The sequence below is a fragment of the Rhipicephalus microplus genome, chromosome 1, assembly GCF_043290135.1.
Source record: "Rhipicephalus microplus isolate Deutch F79 chromosome 1, USDA_Rmic, whole genome shotgun sequence".
Classification (NCBI taxonomy): Eukaryota; Metazoa; Arthropoda; class Arachnida; order Ixodida; family Ixodidae; genus Rhipicephalus; species Rhipicephalus microplus.
This window is the reverse complement of record NC_134700.1, coordinates 80,980,754-81,005,956: the sequence shown is the minus strand read 5'-3', so window position 1 is coordinate 81,005,956 and position 25,203 is coordinate 80,980,754. Positions and strand designations below refer to the sequence as shown.

General features: G+C 45.5%; 1 protein-coding gene across 24 annotated transcripts in view; it reads left to right on the top strand.

Annotated features, from left to right (window-relative positions):
• Positions 1–24,028, top strand: part of LOC119177954 (uncharacterized) — a 40,833-nt gene extending 16,805 nt beyond the window's left edge. For 7 of the 24 annotated variants that reach the window (XR_012888498.1, XR_012888524.1, XR_012888463.1 and 4 more), the window contains 2 exons: positions 18,250–18,391; positions 19,464–24,028. Coding sequence is in view for 1 of the 24 variants with exons in the window: in XM_075882297.1 (XP_075738412.1) it covers positions 18,250–18,332 (83 nt within the window). In the remaining 23 variants the exon portion in view is untranslated. The other 17 variants (XR_012888417.1, XR_012888421.1, XR_012888483.1 and 14 more) reach the window with 17 other exon arrangements.
• Positions 24,029–25,203: the final 1,175 nt, after the last annotated feature.

The following is a 25,203-nucleotide window of genomic DNA, read 5'->3' as shown; positions in this document are numbered from 1 at the left end:
AACACAAGGCGTGGTGGTCACTCACGACTTTGAAAGGCCTGCCGTACAGGTAGGGGCGGAACTTTGATGTAGCCCAGATGATGGCAAGGCATTCCTTTTCTGTCGTGGAATAATTGGCTTCTGCCTTCGAAAGTGACCGGCTAGCGTAACTGATGACCCTTTCAAGTCCGTCGGTCCTCTGCACGATCACGGCGCCGAGCCCTGTGCTGCTTGCGTCCGTGTGAATTTCGGTGTCAGCTTCTTCGTCGAAGTGCGCCAGTATTGGCGGCGTTTGCAGGCGTCGCTTTAATTCTTGAAATGCCTCGACTTGCGGCGTTTCCCATTTGAAGTCGACGTCGGCCTTCGTGAGGTACGTCAGTGGCTCGGCGATCCGCGAAAAGTTCTTCACGAAGCGCCTGTAATAAGCGCAGAGGCCAAGAAATCGGCGTACTGCTTTCTTGTCGGTGGGTGCAGGAAAGTCGGCGATCGCAGCTGTTTTCTGTGGATCAAGGAGCACTCCCGACTTGCTGATAACGTGACCAAGGAACAATAGTTCCTCGTAGGCGAAGCGGCACTTTTCTGGCTTCAGGGTAAGTCCCGAGGCTTTGATTACCCGAAGAACAGCTTCAAGGCGCCGGAGGTGCTCGTCGAAGTTGGAAGAAAATACGACTACGTCGTCCAAGTAGACGAGGCAAGTCTGCCACTTCAAGCCTGCGAGTACTGTGTCCATAACCCGTTGGAACGTCGCAGGCGCCGAGCAAAGACCAAAGGGCATGACCTTAAACTCGAATAGGCCGTCTGGTGTTATGAAGGCAGTCTTCTCTCGGTCTCTCTCGTCTACTTCGATTTGCCAGTAGCCGGTTTTGAGATCCATCGACGAAAAATACTTGGCGTTGTAGAGTCTGTCCAGAGCATCGTCTATCCGTGGGAGGGGATACACGTCTTTCTTCGTGATGTTGTTCAGGCGACGATAATCGACGCAAAAACGTAGGGTTCCGTCCTTCTTCTTCACCAACACCACGGGTGATGCCCACGGACTCGTAGACGGCTGAATGATGTCGTCACGCAGCATTTCGTCGACTTGTTGCTTGATGGCCTCGCGTTCCCTTGCAGAAACTCGGTAGGGGCTCTGACGGAGCGGACGGGCATATTCGTCGGTTATGACGCGATGTTTCGCGAGAGGGGTCTGACGAAGCTTCGACGACGACGAGAAGCAGTCCTTGTATTGGTGGAGTAAGGCTTTGAGCTCCTTTTGTTGCTGCCTGGAAAGGCTTTGATTGACGTCGAAGGCGGGCGCGGACACTGCTGTCGACGTTGCGGCTCCCTGAGAATCAGTGAGGGCGAAGGCATTGCTCGCTTCCACAAATTCGCTTAGATGTGCTACCGTTGTGCCCCTACTTAAGTGCCTATATTCGTTGCTGAAGTTCGTCACCATTACCTTGGCTTCGCCGTTATGAAGCTTGGCTATGCCTCTTGCGACGCACATCTGACGGTTTAGGAGCAGGTGCTGGTCGCCTTCGATGACACCATGTAAGTTGGTAGACGCTTTGGTGCCGACGGAAATGATGACGCTCGACAGTGGCGGGATGGTTACCTGCTCTTCTGTCACATTCAAGGCATTGTGAGCGACGTTGCAGTCTGACGCCGTTGCATTATTCGTGGACAGCGTGATTGACCTGGATCTTAGGTCGATTACTGCGCCTTGCTGGTCCAGGAAATCCATGCCTAAAATGACGTCTCGCGAGCATTGCTGCAGGACCACAAAATTCACAGAATACGTCTGGCTGTGAATCGTGACTCTTGCCGTGCAGGTTCCAGTCGGTGTTATAAGGTGGCCCCCTGCTGTTCGGATATCCGGTCCTTCCCATGCAGTCTTTACCTTCTTGAGCTTAGCGGCGAAGAGACCACTGATGATAGAGTAGTCGGCGCCGGTATCGACTAGGGCGGTGACGCTGTGGCCGTCGATGATCACGTCGAGGTCGGTGGTTCGTCGTCTGGCGTTCCGGTTAGGTCGGGGCGTCGGATCACGGCTCCGTCGGCTTGGTCCGGTGCTGCTATGTCGCGTCAGCGGCGAGGCTTTGTCGTAAAAACTCTGCTCAGGCGGCGTACTGCGACTGCGTCGGGAAAGTTCGTGCGTCGTGGTCGTCGTCATCGGCAGCGGCGGCGGAGGAGGATCTTCGGCATTGCGTCGTGCAGCAACCGCACCTCCATCGGTTGCTGCCTTTAGTTTCCCGGGTAGGGGCTTGGGGATCGGCCCCGGTTAGGGCCGGTGTACTGGCGGCGATCCGGGGAGACGTAGCGGCCAGGCGAAGGTGAACGGGATGGTCGTCGTTGTTGCCACTGCGATCCGGCGATGTAGTCGGCGATGTCGCGAGGTCGCTCACCTGGGGCGTTACGACGCGTGTATAAAAAACTGACACGTGCGGTTCTTTGGGCTGGTTGACGACCACGGTTGCCGAAGACCTTGCTTCCGTCATCGTGGATGCCGGCTTCGTAGCAGCCTTTGTTTTCTTGTCCTTGTCGGGGAGCGGCAGGTATTCGGGCGGTAGTCCTTGTTGTCTTCGGCTCACTCGAACGACCGGGTCGGCGTCGTCCTCTTGGCGGCTTGGGCTTGGCTCACGGCTGGACGGGGGCGTACGGTACATGGACAGAGAAGCACCTCCACCAGATGTCACGAGGTTGTGATACACGCAGCACTTGAGAGGAAGCACGCAGGAGTCAGGGCGGTGTCAGGCGAGCTGTTTATTGGGCGAACTTGTGCCCAGCAAAACAGGGCCAAACACAACTCACAGCAACAGCGGCGTGAACAGTCGTCGGCCGACGGAAAAAAAAAAGACCCCCAGTGGCGCACTGCGCCGGCTTTTTATACACGCGTCGTAACGCGTTCCAAAGTGGCATACAAGATAAACGCGGCCTGCGTTGCGCTTAACAGAAAGTGATAGCGTCTTCCTTCGCAAACGAAAAGAACCGCACGTGTCAGTTTTTTATACACGCGTCGTAACGCGTTCCAGAGTGGCATACAAGATAAACGCGGCCTGCGTTGCGCTTAACAGAAAGTGATAGCGTCTTCCTTCGTAAACCAAAAGGACCGCACGTGTCAATATACTGTTTCTTTCCCAAGTAGTTTTAGGCAGCAGGGTGCTTTTGCGATATAACACTTCCTTGCCTCATAGATGGCCTGGGTTCCATTCTAACTCGAAAGGAACAGTATTAATTTCAATTCAATTTTCAAAATTTGTTTTATTGTTTTCTTGTACAGGACACAAGAAACAAAAGGATGTTGGGGCTAAAGGCATATAGCCTGACAGAGGACCCAACACCCTTGTACACAGTTCGTACATCAAAAAATAAAAATAAAGAAATAGCTTTCGCGGCATCCAGACCTTCATGAACAAAAGAAGCAACAGAGCAAAGAATCATCATCATCATCAGCCTGACTACGTCCACTGCAGGACAAAGGCCTCTCCCATGTTCCGCCAGTTAACCCGGTCCTGTGCTTGCTGCTGCCAATTTATACCCGCAAACTTAATCCCATCTGCCCACCTAATCTTCTGTCTTCCCCTAACCCGCTTCCCTTCTCTGGGAATCCAGTCAGTTACCCTTAATGACCAGCGGTTATCCTGTCTACGCGCTGATATTTCTACTGACGGCTGATATTTCTACTGAATCAAACGCCTTCTCGTAATCTATGAAGGCTATGTATAGTGGTTGGTTATACTCTGAGCATTTCTCTATTACCTGATTGATAGTATGAATGTGGTCAATTGTTGAGTAGCCTGTTCGAAATCCTGCTTTTTCCTTTGGTTGATTGAATTCTAATGTTTTCTTTACTCTGTTAGCAATTACCTTTGTAAATAGCTTGTATACTACAGAGAGCAAGCTGATCGGCCTATAATTCTTCAAGTCCTTGTCATCTTCTTTCTTATGTATTAAGATGATTTTAGCGTTCTTCCAAGATTCTGGTACTCTTCCCGTCAGGAGACACCTCGTAAACAGGGTGGCTAGTTTTTCTAACACAATCTGTCCTCCATCTTTCAGCAGATCTGATGTTACCTGATCCTCACCAGCAGCTTTGCCTCTTTGCATGCTCTCCAAAGCTTTTCTGACTTCTTCTATCATTACTGGTGGGGTGTAATCTGGGTTTCTGCTAAAAAAAATATCATGTTACATTGAATCTGACTGATTATACAAATCTAGTAACATACTTACTACGTAACATACTTAAATAACAATCACTCAGGAAGGAATAAGACTAGAACATTAGAGACATGTGATACATACCATTATATTTTATAGTTAATAAAATACATGCAGTACAAGATTTCCATCGCCCGACTACTACCATTGCTAACATCAGTAGTTTTTAGGATCCATCAAAAAGTATGTTTTCCTGCATTAGCACTTCTTTAACTTGTACCTCAAAAGCTTTTTCTGTACAATCAAAATTAAGCTTATGTTCTAATTTGTTTAATATGCTAGTTGTTTGATGGGTAAAAGTTTGTTTACCATAATTTGTTCTTGTCCGTTGTGGACGACGTAAGATTTGGCGGATAGGATAAGTGTGTTGTCTAGCTCCTTCGCTGGGCTCATACAGTTTTTTGCTGTATATGATTAGCAATATTTTCAGATAGCAGACTTGATCGGCACGAAGCATATGATATCTTTGAAATAAAGGTGCTATCCTCAAGTTTGCGTAATTTCTTTGGTGTTTGCAGTATATGCCGAGAACCCTTTTTTGTAGAAGTACAAGTTTCTTGTAGTTAGTTTTGGTAGTTGTTCCCCACACCAGAGCTCCATAGCACAGCTTAGAACAAAAAAGGCAATTGTATAGCTGTTGTTTCAGCCATAGGGGAACAAGTTTAGAAATTCTGTACATAATACCAATGCTTTTTGGTAAGTCTACACATAGTTGGCTAATATGCGCGTTCCAGCTTAACTCTTCATTAAACGTCACTCCAAGAAACTTCTGGTATGTCACTTGCTGCAGTTTCATTCCGGCATAAGTAATGGTTATTTCCTTATCGATGGGTGTATTGCGCGACCTGAATATAATGTATTCTGTTTTTTCAGCTTTTAATTGCAATTTGTTTCGATTCATTCAGCAAGCTAGTGATACTAGGTAGTGATTCACACTGTATTCTAATTCATTCAGGTCCCTTGATTTAAAAAATAGATTGGTGTCGTCGGCGTACATTATTAATTTTGGGGAATCAGGTATATTAACTATATTATTTACGAAAATTATGAATAATAATGGACCTAGCTTAGAGCCTTGAGGGACGCCTCGTTCAAGCGTTAGATAACTAGACGAAACATCCTGCATACGTACGAACTGTTGACGATTATTTGAATAGCTTATCAGCAACCGACTTGCAACACCCCTAATTCCGTACTTCTCTAACTTCTGTAACAAAATTTTGTTATCTATAGAATCAAATGCCTTCTTTAGATCTAAAAATAGACCAAGCATATAGTTTTTGTCTTCAATATTATTTATTATTTTATCTTTGATATACAAGAGTGCTTGTTCAGTGGATTTATTCTTTTGAAAGCCGTACTGACTCTTTGTAATTACCTTGGATGTGTTAAAAAATGTAACTAATCAGACGTAAATTATATCTTCGAAAATCTTTGAAAACACAGTTAAGATAGATATTAGTCTGTAATTACTAAATTGTCCATTATCCCCCCCTTTGTGTATTGGCGTAACTCGGGCTATTTTCGATTCTTCCGAAAAATTCCACCAGTTAATGTTAAATTTAGTAAATATGCTAGCACTTCGCTAATCTCATGCGCGACATGTATTACTGCATTCGAAGTAATTTCGTCTATACCCGCAGCTACATTTCGTTTTAGCTTTTTTATTACTGCTACTACTTCGTTGAGATCTGTTGGTCTCAAGAAAATAGTTTCATTGACCTCGGCTATAACTTCATTATTGTTTCTACGGCTTTTTGCACCAGGTGGATAAGTCCCCGCTTTTATAAAATGTCTGTTCATATCGTCAACTAGTTTTGTGTTTTCTGCTGTCAGGGCTGTGTGGGATCGGTCACTTTTTGTTCTTCCTGCTAGATTGTTAACTGCTTCCCACAATTTTTTTGGTTGATTTCGCAGCCGATAGAAAAGTTCCTCAAAGTACACGTCTTTCGCCCTTTTAATATCGCTGTTCAATTTATTTCTATATTTCTTATACTCCTTTAGCACTTCTGGATCGCGATTTCTAAGAAATTTGTGAAATATTGAATTCTTATGTTTTATACGTTTATACAATTTTTTTGATCTATCCATGGCTTTCTTGCTTTTTTGTTTCTGTGATAAGCTTGTTGCAATGGAAAAGCAATGTCATAGTATTCACGCATATGCTGCAAAAAGATACTGTAAGCCTTCCTAGCCTTGGACTCACGATAAACATCTTGCCATCGTTCTTTTGACAGCAACAGCCTGAAATTCTCCAATGTTTGATCATTGATCTTGCGATGAAAATTAGCTGGGCGATGTGCATTTCTGATACTGTAGCTGATTTTGATAATGCGAAAAATCGGAAGATGATCGCCTACATCAGAAACTAGAACACCTGCTTTGATGTCACTACTGCATATGTTTGATAGGCATACATCTATTAAAGTACCAGAAGTTGCCGTTATTCTTGTGGGCAAATCAATAAAGTTTTTGAAAGCATGACAATGAACAAGATTACTTCTCATGTGACCATGTGTCTTCTGAGATTATGTTTAGGTTAATATCACCCATAATAATGGAGAGTTCACTTGTTTGGTATTGTTGTTGAAGTAACCGCTCTAAAAATTATTCAAATTAATTTTTTGCCCAATCAAGGGCTTGTAAATTAGAGATACTGTTGTTCTTCCTATTCACAGCGTTAAACACTAGACATCCTCACTAATTTCTGAGAGTTCTTCAGCCACAGACTAAGAAAGGGTGTCTTTGACATATATTGCCACTCCGCCCCCTTTCTTTTTGTTCCTCACCAGGTGTTCAGAATGATAGCCAGGAAAAAATGGAGTTTGATGATGTACCGTCATCCAGGTCTTGGTTATACAATTGATATCGAATTTTACTGCTGTCGATTCGAAATATATGTTTAAATCTTCTACCTTATTTCTCATGCTTCTCGCATTAATATGTACGGCTCTCAAAGCATTCTCTTCATTTAACTCTTTGGCAAGTCTACCCAAGGTGTAGTATCCATTTTCTTTGTTTTTGATTGCCATTTGGAAATGCCTCTCAGACACTGCCCGTCTATTCTAATGGTGCCATTTTGGACAGATCGTCTAGACTAGTTATGCGCACAACAGGAGTGTTGTCGTCCCTTCTTGCGAATACTTTGCCTCTTGACGTCCAAACATAGTTCCACGTTACTTCTCTCTTTCTTTGTTTTGCGGCTGCAAGCAACTTCTTGTTTGCCTGTGTCAGGTGCTCATTGATGAAGACATTATTTGTAGTCTGATATCCCAGTGTTGCTGCATTCAACCTCTTTTTTCTTGCCAGTGTGAAAACCTCATCTTGCTTAATTCTTTAAACAAAACGAACTATTATATTCTTAGTTCCTGCCTTTGGAGTCTGCACCCAGTGGCAGGTGTCAATATCAGTCGGACGAATCGTGGCACCAATGCACTGCCCTATCCGTTCCACAACTTTTATGGGATCAGCCTGTTCTGTTATTCCCTTAATTTCCAGATTGTTCATGCGTTGATACTGTTCCAATTCGTCAATTCGTTGTGACAGTCTTTCATTCTCTGATTTTAATTTTCTGTTTAGGGTTGTCATTTCCCCCACATCCTCTCTGAGTGCTGCAATCTCTTTGCTCAGGCCCTTCACATCATCGCATGTGTCCGAGCAATACTTCATGCTGTCCTTCAGTTCCCTCATTTCTGTTCTCAAGTCACGCTTCAGATTTTCAATGAGCTTCCCAACTTCTTTTATGTCCTTAATATCAAATGGTGCCATGACTAGTAACAAGAATGGCAGCACAACAAAAGAGAAAAAAAGGACACTTTGTTCGGCAGCAGTGCGTTTTGGAAAAGACAGCTACGCAGTACAATAATTATTTAGGTAATTCTCACCTGCAAGTGCAGACAGCTCAGATTATATGCGTGCTGTATTCACACCACTGCCAAACTGTTGAATGGGTCAGTCAGTTCGCCATATTTGAAGCAGCGTCTTGGTGGGCGTAGTTTCCAGTCCGCAGTCGGTCACGTGTCGTGGATATGATAATTGCTCTCACTGCTCGTGTCGTAGTGGCCGCCACATCGAAAAACGACGCCTCTACGCTCCGGATGCATTGGTCGCTGCTATCTGAGATACCTGCAAGTACAGACAGCTCAGATTAGATGCGTGCTGTATTCGCACCGCTGCCGAACTGTGGAACGGGTCAGTCAATCCGTCATATTTGAAGCAGCGTCTCGGTGGGCGTAGTTTCCAGTCTGCAGTCGGTCACGTGTCGTGGATATGGTGATTGCCCTCACTGCTTGGGTCGTAGTGGCCGCCACATCGAAAAACGACGCCGCTGCGCTCCGGATGCATTGGTCGCTGCTATCTGAGATACCTGCAAGTGCAGACAGCTCAGATTAGATGCGTACTGTACTTGCACCGCTGCCGAACTGTTCTCTGTTGTCTACTGTTCTTGCATATTTTTCTCTGTTTTGGTCACAGACGGGATGGTGATTTTTTACTCACAACCAACAGCGTCGACACCAGAATTTCTGCAAAATGAGCTCATCAAATGCCATCGCTTCAAAAAATCTTCCAATGTATCACACACTAACAACATTATCACCAGCGAATCTTTATGCTACACAAGTTTAGACAAGGCTATCATAGAAGCATTATTGTTATTTAAGAAGTAATATACTTTCTTAGAGCGCAGAACGTCTTGGAAAAGAAGTCAGATAAGACGGCACGCACTTGGGCACTCTATCTTAGGTGACTTTTTTCCAAAACGTTCTGCACACTAAGAAAGTATATTTCCTTTAAATTACAATACCAAGCAGCCACTCTTCTTAATTATTGCTATTTTCCCCCATCAACCAATAGAGGAGTAGATGTATTTCACCACTGATGATTCTGCCATGTCCATTCTCTTCGTCACTCACGCATTCACACTGCTTCTCTGAAGCACCAGCTTTGTGTGGCCTGCCAGTCACTACTGTGACCTCAATGCTTGCGAGTGCACAACTGCAGGCCTTCTTCCCGATTTTGCAGATGCCTGTCGTCCAACAAAATGCCAAGTGCATCCGCAGTTTGCAAGTAAGAATGGAATTCCATTTCAATAGAATGATATTTATCGCACAATAGATACTTCTGTATTTACACTCAGGCATGCAGCGCAGCAAGAGGGCCTCGCCGAGGTTGTCTAGTGGCTACGGTACTCGGCTGCTGACCTGCAGGTCGCGGGTTCAAATCCCGGCTGCGGCAACTGCATTTCCGATGGAGGCAGAAATGTCGTAGGCCCGTGTGCTCAGATTTGGGTGCACGTTAAAGAACTCCAGATGGTCAAAATGTCCGGAGCCCTCCACTATGGTGTCTCTCATAATCATATGGTGGTCTTGGAAACCCACAAATCAATCAATCAGCGCAGTGAGAGTGCAGCTAAATCTACTGTGTGCATCAAGAGAGCAAGCGGGAGGGCACGCTGTTGGAATATTTTCTAACAACATGTGGGAGAGAGATGAATGAGGAACATGTGTGTGCTATTGTGCAGATACAGTCCCTCACTTTTCAAATGCCGTTTGTGCAGCGACTGTTGTGGTTGCGATTGTGTCTCCCGGTGTAAAAAAATTCACCTGAGGAGCGATACACATCTTTGTTGCAGAAGACGTGTGCTACAGGGGGCATGTTAAAACCTCTGTTTTTCAGCCTATCCGAAGCGCATAACCAATGCCTCCTGGAATGTGCTGCCCTACCCTCAGATTTTACCCTCCTCCTCTGGTACGTAGGCGAGCGCCCCCTGCGAACACAGCAATGCTCTCGCACTTGGCTTCAAGCAGCTGTGATGTCATGTGACAGAGGAGTATGGTAATGTCACACGACTGAGCGAGCAGTCACACGCGGCGACCTATCGCAACACGCAGCAGTAGGCATGAGCTTTGAGATGGGATGTTGGCAGAAAGCTTCCAATTCAAAAGAAAGTGACATTCCCGGCTAAGTTTTTCAAGGAGGCATTGGCATAACATGTTTGCATTAGGGGAAAGCCTACGCTAACTGAAAATTACTGCAGAGTGTAAAACAGTGCAACTAAACAGTGTGTTATTTTGAAATTAAAGAAAAATTGGTATTGAAATTGAACCTGGACACTTTCAGAATGCAAAAGTTATCGCTATAGTTTCTTAAAGATACTTTTGAGTATCTGTTATCCTTGTATCAGGATACATTTGAACAACGTACTTGTATTGGATATAGTGAAATACTTTCACTATGTATCGATTATATTGCAATTCTGTGGAAGAAATATGTGTCATCAATTGTTGGTGGAAATGATCTCTAGTGTTTCAAAGGAGAAAAAAAAGTTTTTGTAGTAAGGTAAAAAAAGACAATGCTAGTTGGCCACTGAGAAATGGCAATAAATGGTTCCCCCTACATGCAGTATTTTTCATGTGCAAGCAACACAGTATTTTTTATGTGCAAGCAAAAGTGTTTTGGCACCTAGATGATCAATGAAGAGATACTACCATGTTGCAGAACATTCCACCCAGGAGGGTGTCATTTATTTGTTATAGCATGAACTTGTGCTTGTCCACAGCAGTAGACAGACTTTTCTCATTCTTAAGTATTGTTTTGAGGCCGAACAGACACTGTCTAGAATATAGCCAATTTGGAATTTTACTGTTGCTTAAGCAGTTTCTGCAACAATATTGTCACTCAAACAGATAATATTGCATGCAAAATAAATGTACACTATTCACTAGTGTTTGTTTACTCTTGGAGCAATATAATACTCAAGTTGCAAACTTTAATGAGTTCCAACTATATTCTCAATATTGCCACGTTCCATTTTCCAAGTTTTTGTTATCGTCCCAAAACACCACACAATTCTCAGCGCAAACCGCGCCTGCAGTTTTCGAGAAGGTTCCGTACTGTATAGATCATTTCGATAAGATCACGCCCACTGTGCGAACGGTACAGATTGTTCTGGAACCTACGCCACCGCCAGCGATAACGCTAGAACATTCGACGGCAAGAGTATAAATGCCGACGCGCTTCGCCGCTTGTCAGTTTCCCGCTATCAGTCCGAGACTGCTATCTGTGCAAGACTGCTGCTGTAATTGGACTTTTCGTTTACCGGGCACAGGTTCGCCCAAATAAACAGTTAAATCCCAACATGAAGTTTCCTGTCTTCGGCCACGTCACGACCCCGTGACATCTGGTGGAGGTGCTGTTTCTTCCATGTACCGGACGCCTCCGTCAAGCCGTGAACCCAGCCCACCCTGTGAAGACACCGACGCCAGCAACGAGCAGCGAGTTAGCCGCAGGAAACAAGGTCTGCCACCGGAGTACGGGCTTTTACTGGACAAGGCTCGGAAAACAAAGACGTTGACGTCGACCACGGCGACCATGTTAACGCCGGTTCTACCTGCACCATTCCTGCTCCGGCAACCCAAAGAGCCACCAACTTTCCGCGGTTCGCCACTGGAAGACGCGGAAAGCTGGATCGAAAGGTTCGACCGCGTCGCCACCTTCAACGACTGGACAGACGAAGACAAGCTACGGCATGTGTATTTCGCCTTGGAAGATGCTGCTCGGACCTGGTTCGAGAATCAAGAGCGAAGCCTCACAACATGGGACGCTTTTCGCGCCAGGTTCCTCACCACTTTCGCCAGTGTGGTGCGCAAGGAGAAGGCCGCAGCTCTCCTCGAAACCGGCATGGAGATGCCAAATGAAAAACGTGGTGATATTCACGGAAGATATGATTAAACTCTTCCGCCACGCTGACTCCGACATGTCCGAGGAGGAGAAGGTGCGAGGAGTAAAGCAGGAACTCTTCACCGGGCTGACCAGAAACCCGCCTAAGACGGTCGCCGAATTTATTTCAGAAGCATCTACGATAGAGAAGACGCTCGAGATGCGCACACGGCAATATAACCGTAGCTTCTCGTCTACAAGCTACGCCGACATTCAAGCGTTCGAAACCACCGACTTGCGTGAGACGATCCGAGCGATCGTGCAAGAGGAGCTGCGAAAATTACTTCCTTCAGCGCAGCCTCACGTGGAATCCATCGCAGACGTCGTACGCCAGGAGATCCAGCAGTCGCTGGGTGTTCCTCAGCCTCAAGAGCCGCAGCTGCAAGTCATGAGCTATGCTGCTGCAGCACGCCGCCACGCCCCTCCTGCACGCGCACGCCAAAACGCCGCCCCATCGCACTTCCGTCGCCAGACACCACCGCCGCCACCACCCTCACCGACGACCTACCGTTCCCCAGCGGGCCAGCGCAGTGCGCCGAGAAAAACCGACGTTTGGCGCACCCCTGACCACTGCCCACTGTGCTACCACTGCGGCGAGGCCGGGCACACTTACCGCCGTTGCCAGTACCGACAGATGGTACTGCGTGGCTTCGCCGTCGATGCACCTTGTCCGCAGCCAGGGGAACGGCCTCGTGACGTCGCCGACTACCTGACAGGAACTCAATGGACACCACGAAGTCCTTCCCGTTCGCCATCGCCCAGCCGCCGCATGTCACCGCACCCCTGGTAGTACTCCGGCCCAACGCGGGGCCGGTCTCCTAGCCCGTATCCGGGAAACTAAGGGCAGCAACCGGTGGACGTGCGGTTGCTGTGCGACGAACTACCGAAGATCCTCCGACGACGCCGACGCCGCGACGGAGCTTTCCGAACACAACGCCAACCAGGCAAAGCCTTGACGGCGAAAGCTCACTTACCGAAGGTGGCCTGACGACGCAACATGGAAGCAGTGGAACAAGCCGACGCAGCCGTGACCCGACGCCACGCCCTAACTGTAATGCGAGACGGCGAACTAGCGACCTCGACGTTCTTATCGACGGCCACAGTGTGACCACTCTTGTCGATACTGGAGCCGACTATTCTGTCATCAGTGGGTCATTCGCCGCGAAGTTAAAAGAAGTTAGGACAGCTTGGAAAGGCCCTGAAATCCCCACAGCCGGAGGTCATCTCATAACGCCTGCAGGAATCTGCACAGCGAGAGTCACCATTAACGGCCGTATTTATCCTACAGACTTCATAGTCCTACAGCATTGCTCGAGAGATGTCATCCTTGGCATGGACTTCTTATGCCTCCATGGTGCTGTCATCAACCTAACAACAAAGTCGATAACATTATCCAGAGAAGAAGCACTACCGCCGCGCACGCCGTCAGGACAACATGCCTTGAATGTGCTGGAAGAACAAGTCACCATTCCGCCTCGCTCAAGCGTCATTATTTCAGTCGGCGCTCCTAAATCACCTGACTTGGAAGGCGTCGTTGAAGGCAGTCAGCATCTGTTGGTCACCCGAAATATTTGCGTCGCAAGAGGAATCAGAGCTGCGGGGAGGCAAAGCAACGGTTATGCTCACAAATTTCAGCAATGAGTACAAACATGTGAACAAAGGAACAACGGTCGCATACATCGAAGAAATTGTCGAAGCCACCAGTGCTTTACAGTGCTTTCCAGGGCCGCAGAATCGGCGAGGGCCGATTCTGCGGAACCTGCTCAGAGGAACCAAGCCCCTCCCATAGCTTTCGATGTCAATTCCAGACTTCCGAACGATAAGCAAGAACAGCTCAAGGCCCTGCTCCTGCAATACGAAGATTGCTTTTCGTCGTCATCGAAAATTCGGCAGACCCCAATCACGAAACATCGCATCATAACCGAAAAAAATGCCAGACCACTCCGTCAGAGTCCGTACAGGGTTTTGACGCGAGAACGTGAAGCCATGAAGAGACAAGTTGATGAAATGCTGCGGGATGACATTATCCAGCCGTCCAAGAGTCCATGGGCATCCCCCGTGGTGTTAGTGAAGAAAAAGGATGGGACCCTACGTTTCTGCGTCGATTATCGCCGCCTGAACAAAATCACAAGAAAGGACGTGTATCCTCTCCCAGGAATAGACGACGCACTTGATCGGCTCCATAACGCCAAGTACTTTTCGTCAATGGACCTCAAGACTGGCTATTGGCAAGTCGAAGTCGACGAAAGAGACCTTAAACATCGCCTCCAGACGCCTCCGTTACTGGCCGCGTCTGCTGCCACCGGATGGCACGAACCTTTTGAGGGCCAAAACGCTCGGTTCACCCAATAGCCGCTTAAAACCGGCTTGACCTGGCTGGAAATGTATGAATAGACGGCGACAGAATCGCCGTATTGGAAATTTTTTGGGGACGTTTACGTGGTGGGAACGAAAGGTCTAAGGTTCCTCACCAACTTGTGAGGATCTTTACCGTGCGGTGGTTATTTATCCGTGGTCATTGCTTGAGCGGGAGTTGTATGCATTCGCGAGAACCGCCTCTGCGCATGGATACGTGGTCTCGTTCTGTGATACCGTCTATAAGCAATGTGGTAACGACTTGCCCGATCATGAACACCGTGTGTTATGCTATTTGTGGATGTATGCCGTACGTGTATGTCTGGTAAGTGCATGTGTAGCGTAAGGGTGGATGTGTCGCTTGGGTGAAGTGTATGCTTGTGCCAAAACTTTCATTGAAGCTTCTTCTTGCGTAACTGCGTGAGACAGATACGAAATGCACAACTTGGAAGCGATGGAATATTACCAGGCGTTCACACGATGTTATTTTCCAAGTGGCCTAAATATGCTGTCGCCGATTACGATAATCGGTGTTCTAAGCTATGTCTGTACTTGTGGGTGTATACAAAGAAAAAAAAAAGAAATAAAGTTGAAGATATGCTTGGAGCACTATAAATATTCGGTCAAAATTGCCACCTTAAGCGTCTTCTTAAAATTAAACAATGCCGCAAGGCAGTCGCGCCTTGTGGTGAAGTGCACGCTGTGTATTGCGGTAAAGCATACATATTGCATGCGCTCGTGTGTAAATTGGAAATGTAGCACTGACATTGGGCCTCGTGTGTGCACCTAAATTGTACACGCGCTATCCTCTGCCTCATCAGTGACAACGCGGTAGTCAGTATCGTCATCATCTTCAGCTTGTGTAACAAGCCCAGAACAATTTATTTAGTAAAATACATTTTGTGGCAGGCAATTCGCAAGGCATTCAGATTTTAGTTCATTGCAGGATTAATTCAAGATTGTTAAATGGCACCTTCAAATAAACAAAACATGCATATGAGAGGCTTCAGTCGTACTTCAAAATTTGTGCCATGCCTAAGTGCAAGGTGGTTAGAGGAAACTGGTTATGACCCGACATAATGGCGCATGTTCGAACGTCTTACATGGGCTGCTTGTTGGCGAAATGGGGTGGTAATTAAGTAAGTGCCTGCAGGAATCTGCACCAAGAGACGAAACCTGCTACATCATTTTCAAAAATTTCATTATTTGTGTCAAGCATGCATGCACTCTTCGTTGTGTTCTCTCAGGGAGCAAGTATATGGCATACGCTTGAAATCAATACGTTGAAATCAATACCTCATAGGTCAATAATTTTTTGGTTGACAGCAAGGTATGCATGAGACAGGATTATGTCAATTGCAGAAGTAGAAGTAATGAAGGTGTCGAAAAGACTTTGTTAACAGTACATTTACAGGCTTCACGCAGAATTTGCTTTCTAGCAGGGTGAACTTACTTTTGCTGATGCTTCCGATGGCATCATTGCACTTCATAAGCACTGGTTTTATGCACTGCACGTGACGATCTTGTTTTTTCAAGGTTCATGTACTGATTAAAAAGTATAGGATCAAGAAACTTACATGCTGTCTTAAATAATTAGGCTCACCATAGAGGTAATTGGTGACATTTTAGTGAGTTGTATGTGGGAGGTCTGTGTACATAACATCATAGTAATCTTGCAATGCTGTAGCTTTATTTGTGTAACAAGTGAAGCTTTTTTTCCTGTTAAAAATTTCTGCCAAGCAAACAAGTTCCAACAGCAGGATTTATCCTTGGGTAAAGCAGGTGGTAAGAGTGAGCTTATTCAGAAGCCCTTCAAGAGTACCCACTAAAGGAATTAGTACCTATAGGGCAAAAATTCCAGTGCACCAAGAAGGGCAAGGGAGGACGGTGCAGGTTAACATTTCAGGAGGGTATCTTCTGGACATCATCCTTCTCTAGTCACAAGCTTGTATGACCAATGTTTAGCAGACTCCTATTAACATAAACTAGGCATAAATGTTGCTTTTCTATTGCAAGATGACACATCATATACCTTTTGAAAGTCTCCTCACCACAAGCCCTTACATTAGCCTAAAAATATTTTTTTCTACGGTGCCCTTTTTTGTCCTAAACAGTTGTCTCAAGCAACAACATGCACATTGTGATCGTCTAGCTGGTGACCACAGAGACTGCTCCAGCCATCACGATGTATACTCCACTCAAAATGTAAGAGACTGCAAAATCATAGTCCGGTGTGCGTGCATACGACCTTGAACATGTAAGCAGTGACCACTTTTCTTGTGTTCTCTGCACTGGGGCATGCTTGTCGCACACCTGTTCAAGATTGTGACAGTGAAATTAGTTCTGGCAATGCTGTCTCAGAGGTAAGACTGTGTACACCCTTAGGAACACCATGGTGGAGCGAGCAGAGGTTCATATCAAATGTATCAAACTGGCAACACCATGGTGATATAAGCACACTTGCATTAATTACATTTTTATTGAGGCAGACATCACACAGCTAAGCCTAGTTGTGATCTCTTTTTGTTATTGTCTACATAGTTTTCCCGTTGGTCACAGCACAGGAAGAAATATTTCTCTGTGAGAGCACCATATTTTAAGCTTGCATGACTCCAATGAAGCACTGTGCGAACAGATACATTTAAAATGTCAATACTTCGGGTTCTATAAATGGTGAACTGGTTGTCACATTCAGCCGGTGATCCTGCAGGAGCTTTAGCATATACTCTAAGGTCATTTTGCACCAACAATGCCACATACAATAGTTTAACAATGGTTGTTCATGGGCAAGATGATGCATAGCTTCAGGGAGGTAATTAAGCTAAGGGGAAAAATTATAGATGCCTAAGCACCACTGAAAAAATGAAAAAGCACAGAAAAAGAGCGTCAGTCGCAGCTGAACTACAGAAAATATTCACAATGCACCAGACATTCGCGTCGTCTAGAATTTTCCCTAATAATGTTATACCAACCTGCCCAGCAACAAGTACTTCTAAGGTAATAAAGTGCAGAATCACACTTGCATAAGACAGGAAACACAGGACGCGAGTTAACTGCCATCTATCTTTGTGCAGGGTGTCTACCAACCTGGGAAAGTCGGGGAATTGGGGCCTTGCTGGAAAACTGGGGGAACTTTGGTGAAACCTGGCTAATTCATAGAAACTGGCGGCAGTCTGTGCCACCACTTACCCTTGATCAATACTCAAAAAGTCACTCCTTCGACTGCAACTACAGTGAACAGCTAGAAGAGGCCTAAAAAAAGGGCAATGCATAACTATTTCTTCTTAGTGTACAAACAAAAGGATACACCGACCAAAATAACAGAAAGTTTATTGATGTTTGGGCACCTAATATTGTTCTGAATGGCAGCCATAAGAAAGGTACATCGTATTTAAGTATGACTAGGTGCGTGGTGTAAGCACCAAAAATACATGGTCAGCGTTCCATAAATCTTATTGAGGATACGTGCAGCTGTGTGAATGTGCAGGGATTCCAGGTGCTGGCATGATGCAAGCTTGTTTTCTTCGACCAGAACACGGTTGCTTGACCAGTCAATTTGAAAGCCTGTATATTCCACATGTTCAGCGAGGGCATTCAAGGTCACCCATGATTTGGTGACTTCATTTTGAACTGTTGTGTTGTTTAACTCTTTCATTGAAATCACAGCTCTCATAGACTGACGTGTTGTCACACTCGTGGCAGACTACAATGTAAAGAAGGCTACAGAAATTTCCGCTCGGCAGCTTATTCTTCCCATTGACTAAAGCATTCCTTATCTTCCATGTTGGTACATGCACTATTTTGATGTATGTTACTTCTACATCTCACATAGCATATCTGACTTTCCAAGCACAGCATTTCTCACATTGGTAAATTTGTGCATATTTGTCGTGGCCACAAATACGGCTTGGCTTGAAGGCCTTTTAGTTAGGTGCTTATGTTAGAACTGCCATCACAAGAGGTTTGCTGGGCTACCTCACAGAATTTGCTTACGTGCAGTGTTGTTTGGCATCTCAGCTTCAATGGAGCGACACCAGGTGCTGTTTGTCTACATGACTTTGTGTGAGCTGATGCCAACCTGATTGCATGCGAGGAGTTCTGCAATGCTGCCAACATCAGAAGTACATGCCACAGTGGAAAAGTAAGTGTATGAACTGGTTCCCAGATTTGGTAGGCAAATCAATAAGGCTGTGCTCTTTCTGCAATAGATGGCACAATACGTAGTGAGCTGTGCACCAGGGTCTCGCTGGCTTGCCATATGTGTATATAAGAAAACCGCAGCTGAACCATTGAGGGCAATAAAATGGGTTTGTTGACATTTTTTTTCCTTTGTCGAAGTTCTTGCGATGATCTGCTCATGCTGTGAAAGTAGAAACGAATGTAGGCTGTCGCTACAGGCACGGCTGTCACGCACAGACACCTATGCGCGCACACCAGTCACATGAAAATGCCTGAAAAATCAACATACACATTTGTATAATAGGCACCTGCAACATGTATGCCCCACTAGAGGGATGGTTTTGTTCTGTAGCACAATGAAGCTATAGGGAGAGTCAAAGCTAGATTTTATTTTGCTTTTGTTTTTGAATTGAATATTGGAATTTAGTTTCCATTATCTAGACGTGTACTCTGTCAACACTGAAAGCGTTACTTACTTACGTCGACAACTGCAGGCTGCGGTACCCGCACTTACTTCTTTAAGGGCCTGTGATGCAGTGGTTTGTGTCATTTTGAGTTGTAAAATAGTGCCTGTACATCCTTGCAGGACCAGTGGTTTAGCTGGACTCACATTGCTCACATACTCAAGCAATTTCTGTTACAAATATATTTTCTAACTTTGCCGATTGTGTCATTGCTTATGTGAGCATGCATGAGGCACCACAGCACAGTACGTCACATCACATAAGCTGCACAGACTGCAGTGAAACAAAACTATGGTTAACTAAGACAGTAAAATACATGCAATACCTAGAAAGAATCGGTAGCGACACTCTTTTAAAAACCTCAGCAGAATTAATTGCTTCACTGCGCTTAGCAGCTTGGCATTTAATGCAATGTTTTCTCACATTGGTCGGGTATGCCAGGTAGGGAACTTTACCGGCACAGTGTCCCTTGACAATGTCCCCCTTTGCGGCATGTTCCTGAGGACGTGTTCATTGTAGTGTGTTGTTCATTCTTTGCAGAAGCATTTGAGCTCGAAATGTTTTTTGCAGGCAAAATAAGTTGAATGAAGGACCTGATCGCTCATGAGGACTGCTCGCCTCCACTTGTCCGGAAGATCACCATCTTTTGTTGCACAAAACAAGGAAAACTTTTTTCTCACACCTTATACCCCAGGGTGTATTGCAGCAGAGTACAAAACGTTTTCTCCCAATTATGAACTGCAGATGGTGACGGATTCTTATGAAACCATGCGGTAAATAACTGGGTAGCAACTGATGCTACTTATCATTGAAACCCAACAATTACAGCGAGAGCGTGTCACACTCTTTTCACAGTGCTCCCACACAGTCTTCTTTACATTATCTTTTTGAATGTGGTGCCGCCTGCCTTGTTCTTGCATAGCAGATGCCCTTTCGTGGAGAGAGCGCTTGCTTGCCAGGCAGTGCTATGAGAGCTTGCACACCAGCTGTCAAACTCACCATAAAATTATCTAAACAAGTGTCACATTGGCCAATGAGAGCTCTGTGAAGTGCCGCATAAGGTATACAACATGTGCAGAGAGCACGCACAATGACTTTCAGTAGAAGCAACAGCTCGCATTGATGCCGCCGACGTACGACGGCGATGTTGCCGCCGGCAAATATTAGTGTTTGGGAGAGGCATATAGCTGATACATTTTTTGGGGCACATAATTTATAGCTGATACATTCGAACGGCAGTAGTTATTTCGTTAAGTGGTTAGATGCACCAGCCATATTTTGCAGGAACGCCTTGTGGTATCTGACATACAAACTATACCGCTGAAATAACTAGCTAGCAAATTAATGAACTAGCATGCCACCATAAGCGATTCCTTCACAAGAGCTCCAGTCGTGGATATAAATCTTCACATTTATTAGCACGAAGACCTCCACACGAAATTGCACTTCTACGTGAGGTTCCTAAACGATGAACACACTCATTGACTCAGTACGTCATGTCTACAGTGTTAAAGCAGGCTTTAAATTAAGCAAGCCTTGACATAACCCATACTCATAGTGATAGATTTGCAACTTAAATCGCAAAGTGGAGTGGAAAATGTCTGTCTGAAATTCTGATTCGATTAAATTGATTGATTGATATGTGAGGTTTAACGTCCCAAAACCACCCCATAATTATGAAAGACGCCGTAGTGGAGGGCTCTGAAAATTTAGACCACCTGGGGTTCTTTAACGTGCACCCAAATCCAAGCACACGGGCCTACAACATTTCCGCCTCCATTGGAAATGCAGCCGCTGCAGCCAGGATTCGATCCCACGACCTGTGGGTCAGCAGCCGAGTACCTTAGCCACTAGACCACCGCGGCGGGGCTGCCTGAAATTCTTAATTCTGATTCTATGCAACCGTGTCTTTTGTCGCAACTCGTTACACTTAACAAATGGCATCATGAAATGCTTTCGGTCGACATGAACAGGCACCGATGGCATCCAACAGCAAGGTCATTCTAGGGTGAAAGGTATTTCGCAGCTCAATGCGCACTAAAGCACAAGTGCATATCCAAAAAACGGATGCGTTGTTCACCATTGAATCCGTGCTTCTAAAGCAAAGTTGGTAATAGAGAGCGGCTTAAACAAACGAGGGCTGCGAGCAGTCCCACGTGACAGCATCTAGCCAAAACCAACTCGGCGCCAGCCTCGGAGAGGTTCGAGGAGAGAGAAAGAGGGAAGTGTGCTTTTAACCACATATATTGTGACTTAACGAAGTTGCAGGGGTGTTTGCACACCTCTCCTACTGGGCGCAAATAAAAATGAGTATGACAACAAGAGTGAGGAAAGCCGCAAAGCAAGTTTGGGTGAAGTTGTTGATGCTTTTAACAATGCTCGCACATTCTTAAGCACCCACTACTGTGACGAAGCTATGCAAAGCGTACTAAGTGGTCAGCCATCAAACTCCTTCAAAGCAATGTCATTATATGAAACAGAACAAGGTCACCAACAACCTTAAATAAACTTTAATTGTGCTGTGTAATTGCAAGATTTGCATATTTTTCAGTTCTCGCTGCAAAGAAATTGTGACAACGAACAGAGATTAAGGGTCTCGACTGTACAGCAGTTGCAATAGCTGAAAAAAAAAAAAAAGCTAAGAAATTTCTGTGCACGGACATTTGTGGTGTCTCGCATATCATGTTACTAAATTCATGTTTCTATAGAGCTTGTGTGGGTTCCGGCTCACTCACAGGTAGCAGGCAACATCATCGCTGACTACCATGCCTGAGAAATGTTAACCTGGGCCGAGCAAGAACCCCAAGAGCTACTGCACCCGGGTACCGGCATTCGGGACATTACTCGGTTACACCAAGAGGAATGGTGCAAACTGCCAGAACCGCAGCCCAAACTGGCCAGGCAACAGCAGACGATCCCACATTGAGTGCAGGGAGGATCGGTTAAGCATCGCGTCCTATTTACTAATTTCGTTTCCTTCCTCACATCAAACTCCTTATTTTACTTTTTTTCGGCATGGGTTTTGCAAGAACTACTCATGCGAAACAACACTAATATTGTTTAACCATAACATTTCCTCTACTTTTGACAAAGGCCATATTATTCACTGTATATTTTAAAATTTTGCTAAAGCTTCCGACAAGGTGTCTCATCGCTTACTACTTCTCCAACTTAGTATTCTTAACATTGACCCTAGCATCTTGAACTGGATAACCATACTCAATTTGCAACTTGATGCTGCATCCCCTTGTTGTGATGTAAAGTCGGGCGTCCCTCAAGGCTCTGTTCTTGGCTCATTGTTATTTCTAATTTATATTAATGACTTACCTACAGTAATTAATAGTCCCACTAAACTATTTGCTGATTGTGTTTTATGCCATGAAATCACTAATCAGCATGATAACTCTATTCTTCAATCTGACTTGAATAACATATAAAGCAACTACTCGCACCGGCTTATGTTCTTAAATCCCACTATAAATGCTAAATCATGCATTTATTGCATCGCCCTGACTCGACAAAATCTTTCGGCTATGCCATCAATAACATCAAACTCGAGTAGGTAGCATGATATAAATACGTCGGAATTCAGATTGCCAATAACCTTTCTTAGCATGCACAGATTGAATACATCACTAACAATGCTAACAGATCTCTCTGCAGTGGCGTACCAATTCTTTCGTGAGTGGGCGGGCAAGCCTACCTCACTCGTCACCAGGGATATATATATATATATATAAACCTACAAGGAACATTATCAAAGCGGAAATGTTGGCAAAATTACACTATGTTGTAACATATCCTCATAACAATTTCATTCTCCTATAGAAACACAATTGAGTAAATGCTGTTGTGATAAATAATTACACCTTACTTGTTCGTTTCCCCAGCGTGCAGCCAAGAGTGACCACTGTCGAAAGTGGGATGGCTCAGCCCCCCAAGTTTTCTTAATGAAGGGGGGGGGGGGGGGGGGGGCTCGCGCCCCCTTACTCCCCCACCGGCTGGTACGCTGGTACGCCTACGTCTTTCTGGTACATTTGCAGAAGTTTTTCAAACGCTTCATGTCATTTAAAATTACAACTCTACAAAATATTAAATAGACCCTAGCTAGAATATGCTGCTCATCTTTTAAATCTGGTCAAACGATATTAACAAATATAATTGAATCAGTTCAGAAACATTCAGCACGTTTCACACACTCAAATCATTCCCACTCAGCTAGCATTTCACTGACGAAATCAGACCTTGGACTAACAAATTTGAAACTTCGAAGAAAAATGTCCCATGTATTTCTTTTTCAAAAGATCACCTACCATAAATGTTCACTTAAACAGGAAATCATCTCGGCATCTTCATACATATCATTGCATTTTCATTTCTTTTTCATTCAAGGTTTTCATTCCTTTTTACTGCACTAATTTTTTTCAGACTCCTTTTTAGCAAAAACGAGCACTGAGTGGAACCGCCTTCCGCATTCTATTGCTTGCATGGAGGATGCGTCATCATTCAAGGCTGCACTAACGGATTACGTCTTCAGCCTATTGTAACTTAGTTTGAGCATGTATTTTCATTAATATGTTGTATTGCTATGATGTATTTGTTGCCTTTTTTTTTGTATAACACTAGCCCCTCTGTAAGGCCTTTATGCGCCCTGAGGTTAAATCAATGAAATGAACCGCATGTGCCCTGCGAAACATGCCACGCTCAGTTCGTTTTACAAAAGAGAAAAAGGCTTCCTGCCACATATCTTGGCAGATTGCTCAGAACTCAAGACCCCCTTCGTTCCCTTTCCCTTAACACCCTCAATACCCAACCTATTTGGCGTGGGAGACCTTGATATCAAGCCCCCTCCTACAAGCTCAACTTGCACTGACGAACAAGGGCCAAGATCTACTGAGAACATATGGGTCCTGTAACCAGTGAACCACCTCGTCTGGTGCCGGTGTGCACCACCAACATAGTTGGGCTCAACAAAAGTTGATTCATCTCTCTGATTCTCATCATCTAAATTTGGGGCTATGTGGACTCCCCAGTTTTAGTTTCTTGTAATGTGTCACACAGCATCCCACAACAGGAATTTGTTGTAACCCATTCTTACCTGCTTTCTCCAAATAAATAGCAGTCCCTTCACTGTTCTTGGGCTAGCTTGACTTTCTCTTCAGCAAATCGGCACTATTACACCTTTTGCCTCTACCAGATAATACATCTAGTGCCGAAACAATTAAAGAATTGCAATTGGAGAACAGACCCTGGCACTCGCTTAATCTCTTGGTTTCCCGCCCATATGGGTGCGGACGTTCATCAGCACGTACCTAACCTCAACGAGCTTGCCCATGACCGTGCGCGAAATCTAACGTGCGGCGGCGGCATGGCGGCCTTGTGGGGTCAGGATGAAATCCAGCATAACAATTCACTCCTTACGTTTAATGAAATCACATCTCACTATCGGTCGGCTAAGTAGAAGGGCCTATTCTCTTCCTCACCCGAAGTAAGATAGGTCTCAGTCAATTACACTTAGAATGCTCCAGACGGGCTCGTTCCCCTCGCGGGGCCTTCTCAGTCGTATCTCCACAGACGTTGACTCAAGTTGCCCGGAATGTAATGAACTTTATTGTTTCTTAGCGCACATGCTTTGGCAATGCTCCGCGTTACCAACGGCCCTCTATCCAGCAAAGTCGACTGGGAAGGGGCACTCCGGAGCCCATCGCTCCAGGCAATCCAGAGGGCCCAAGAAAGGGCAGAACTTCACGGTGTCCCAGTCCCGACTTGGACACAGCCAGCGGCTTCCGCGGGTCCCCGATAGGGGTTCCCGCGAAAGCTCGTCAGGCTCAGATAAAGTTCACTGTCTGTCTGTCTGTCTGTCTGTCTGTCTGTCTGTCTGTCTGTCTGTCTGTCTGTCTGTCTGTCTGTCTGTCTGTCTGTCTGTCTGTCTGTCTGTCTGTCTGTCTGTCTGTCTGTCTGTCTGTCTGTCTGTCTGTCTGTCTGTCTGTCTGTCTGTCTGTCTGTCTGTCTGTCTGTCTGTCTGTCTGTCTGTCTGTCTGTCTGTCTGTCTGTCTGTCTGTCTGTCTGTCTGTCTGTCTGTCTGTCTGTCTGTCTGTCTGTCTGTCTGTCTGTCTGTCTGTCTGTCTGTCTGTCTGTCTGTCTGTCTGTCTGTCTGTCTGGGTGGGTGGGTGGGTGGGTGGGTGGGTGGGTAGGTGGGTGGGTGGGTGGGTCATTCTATGCCAAACGTCCCAGCCATTTTGGCGACCATCTCAAATGTATTCGAAATAAACAATCGTGCTGATTCACTGCATTGAAAACAGTGAACTGC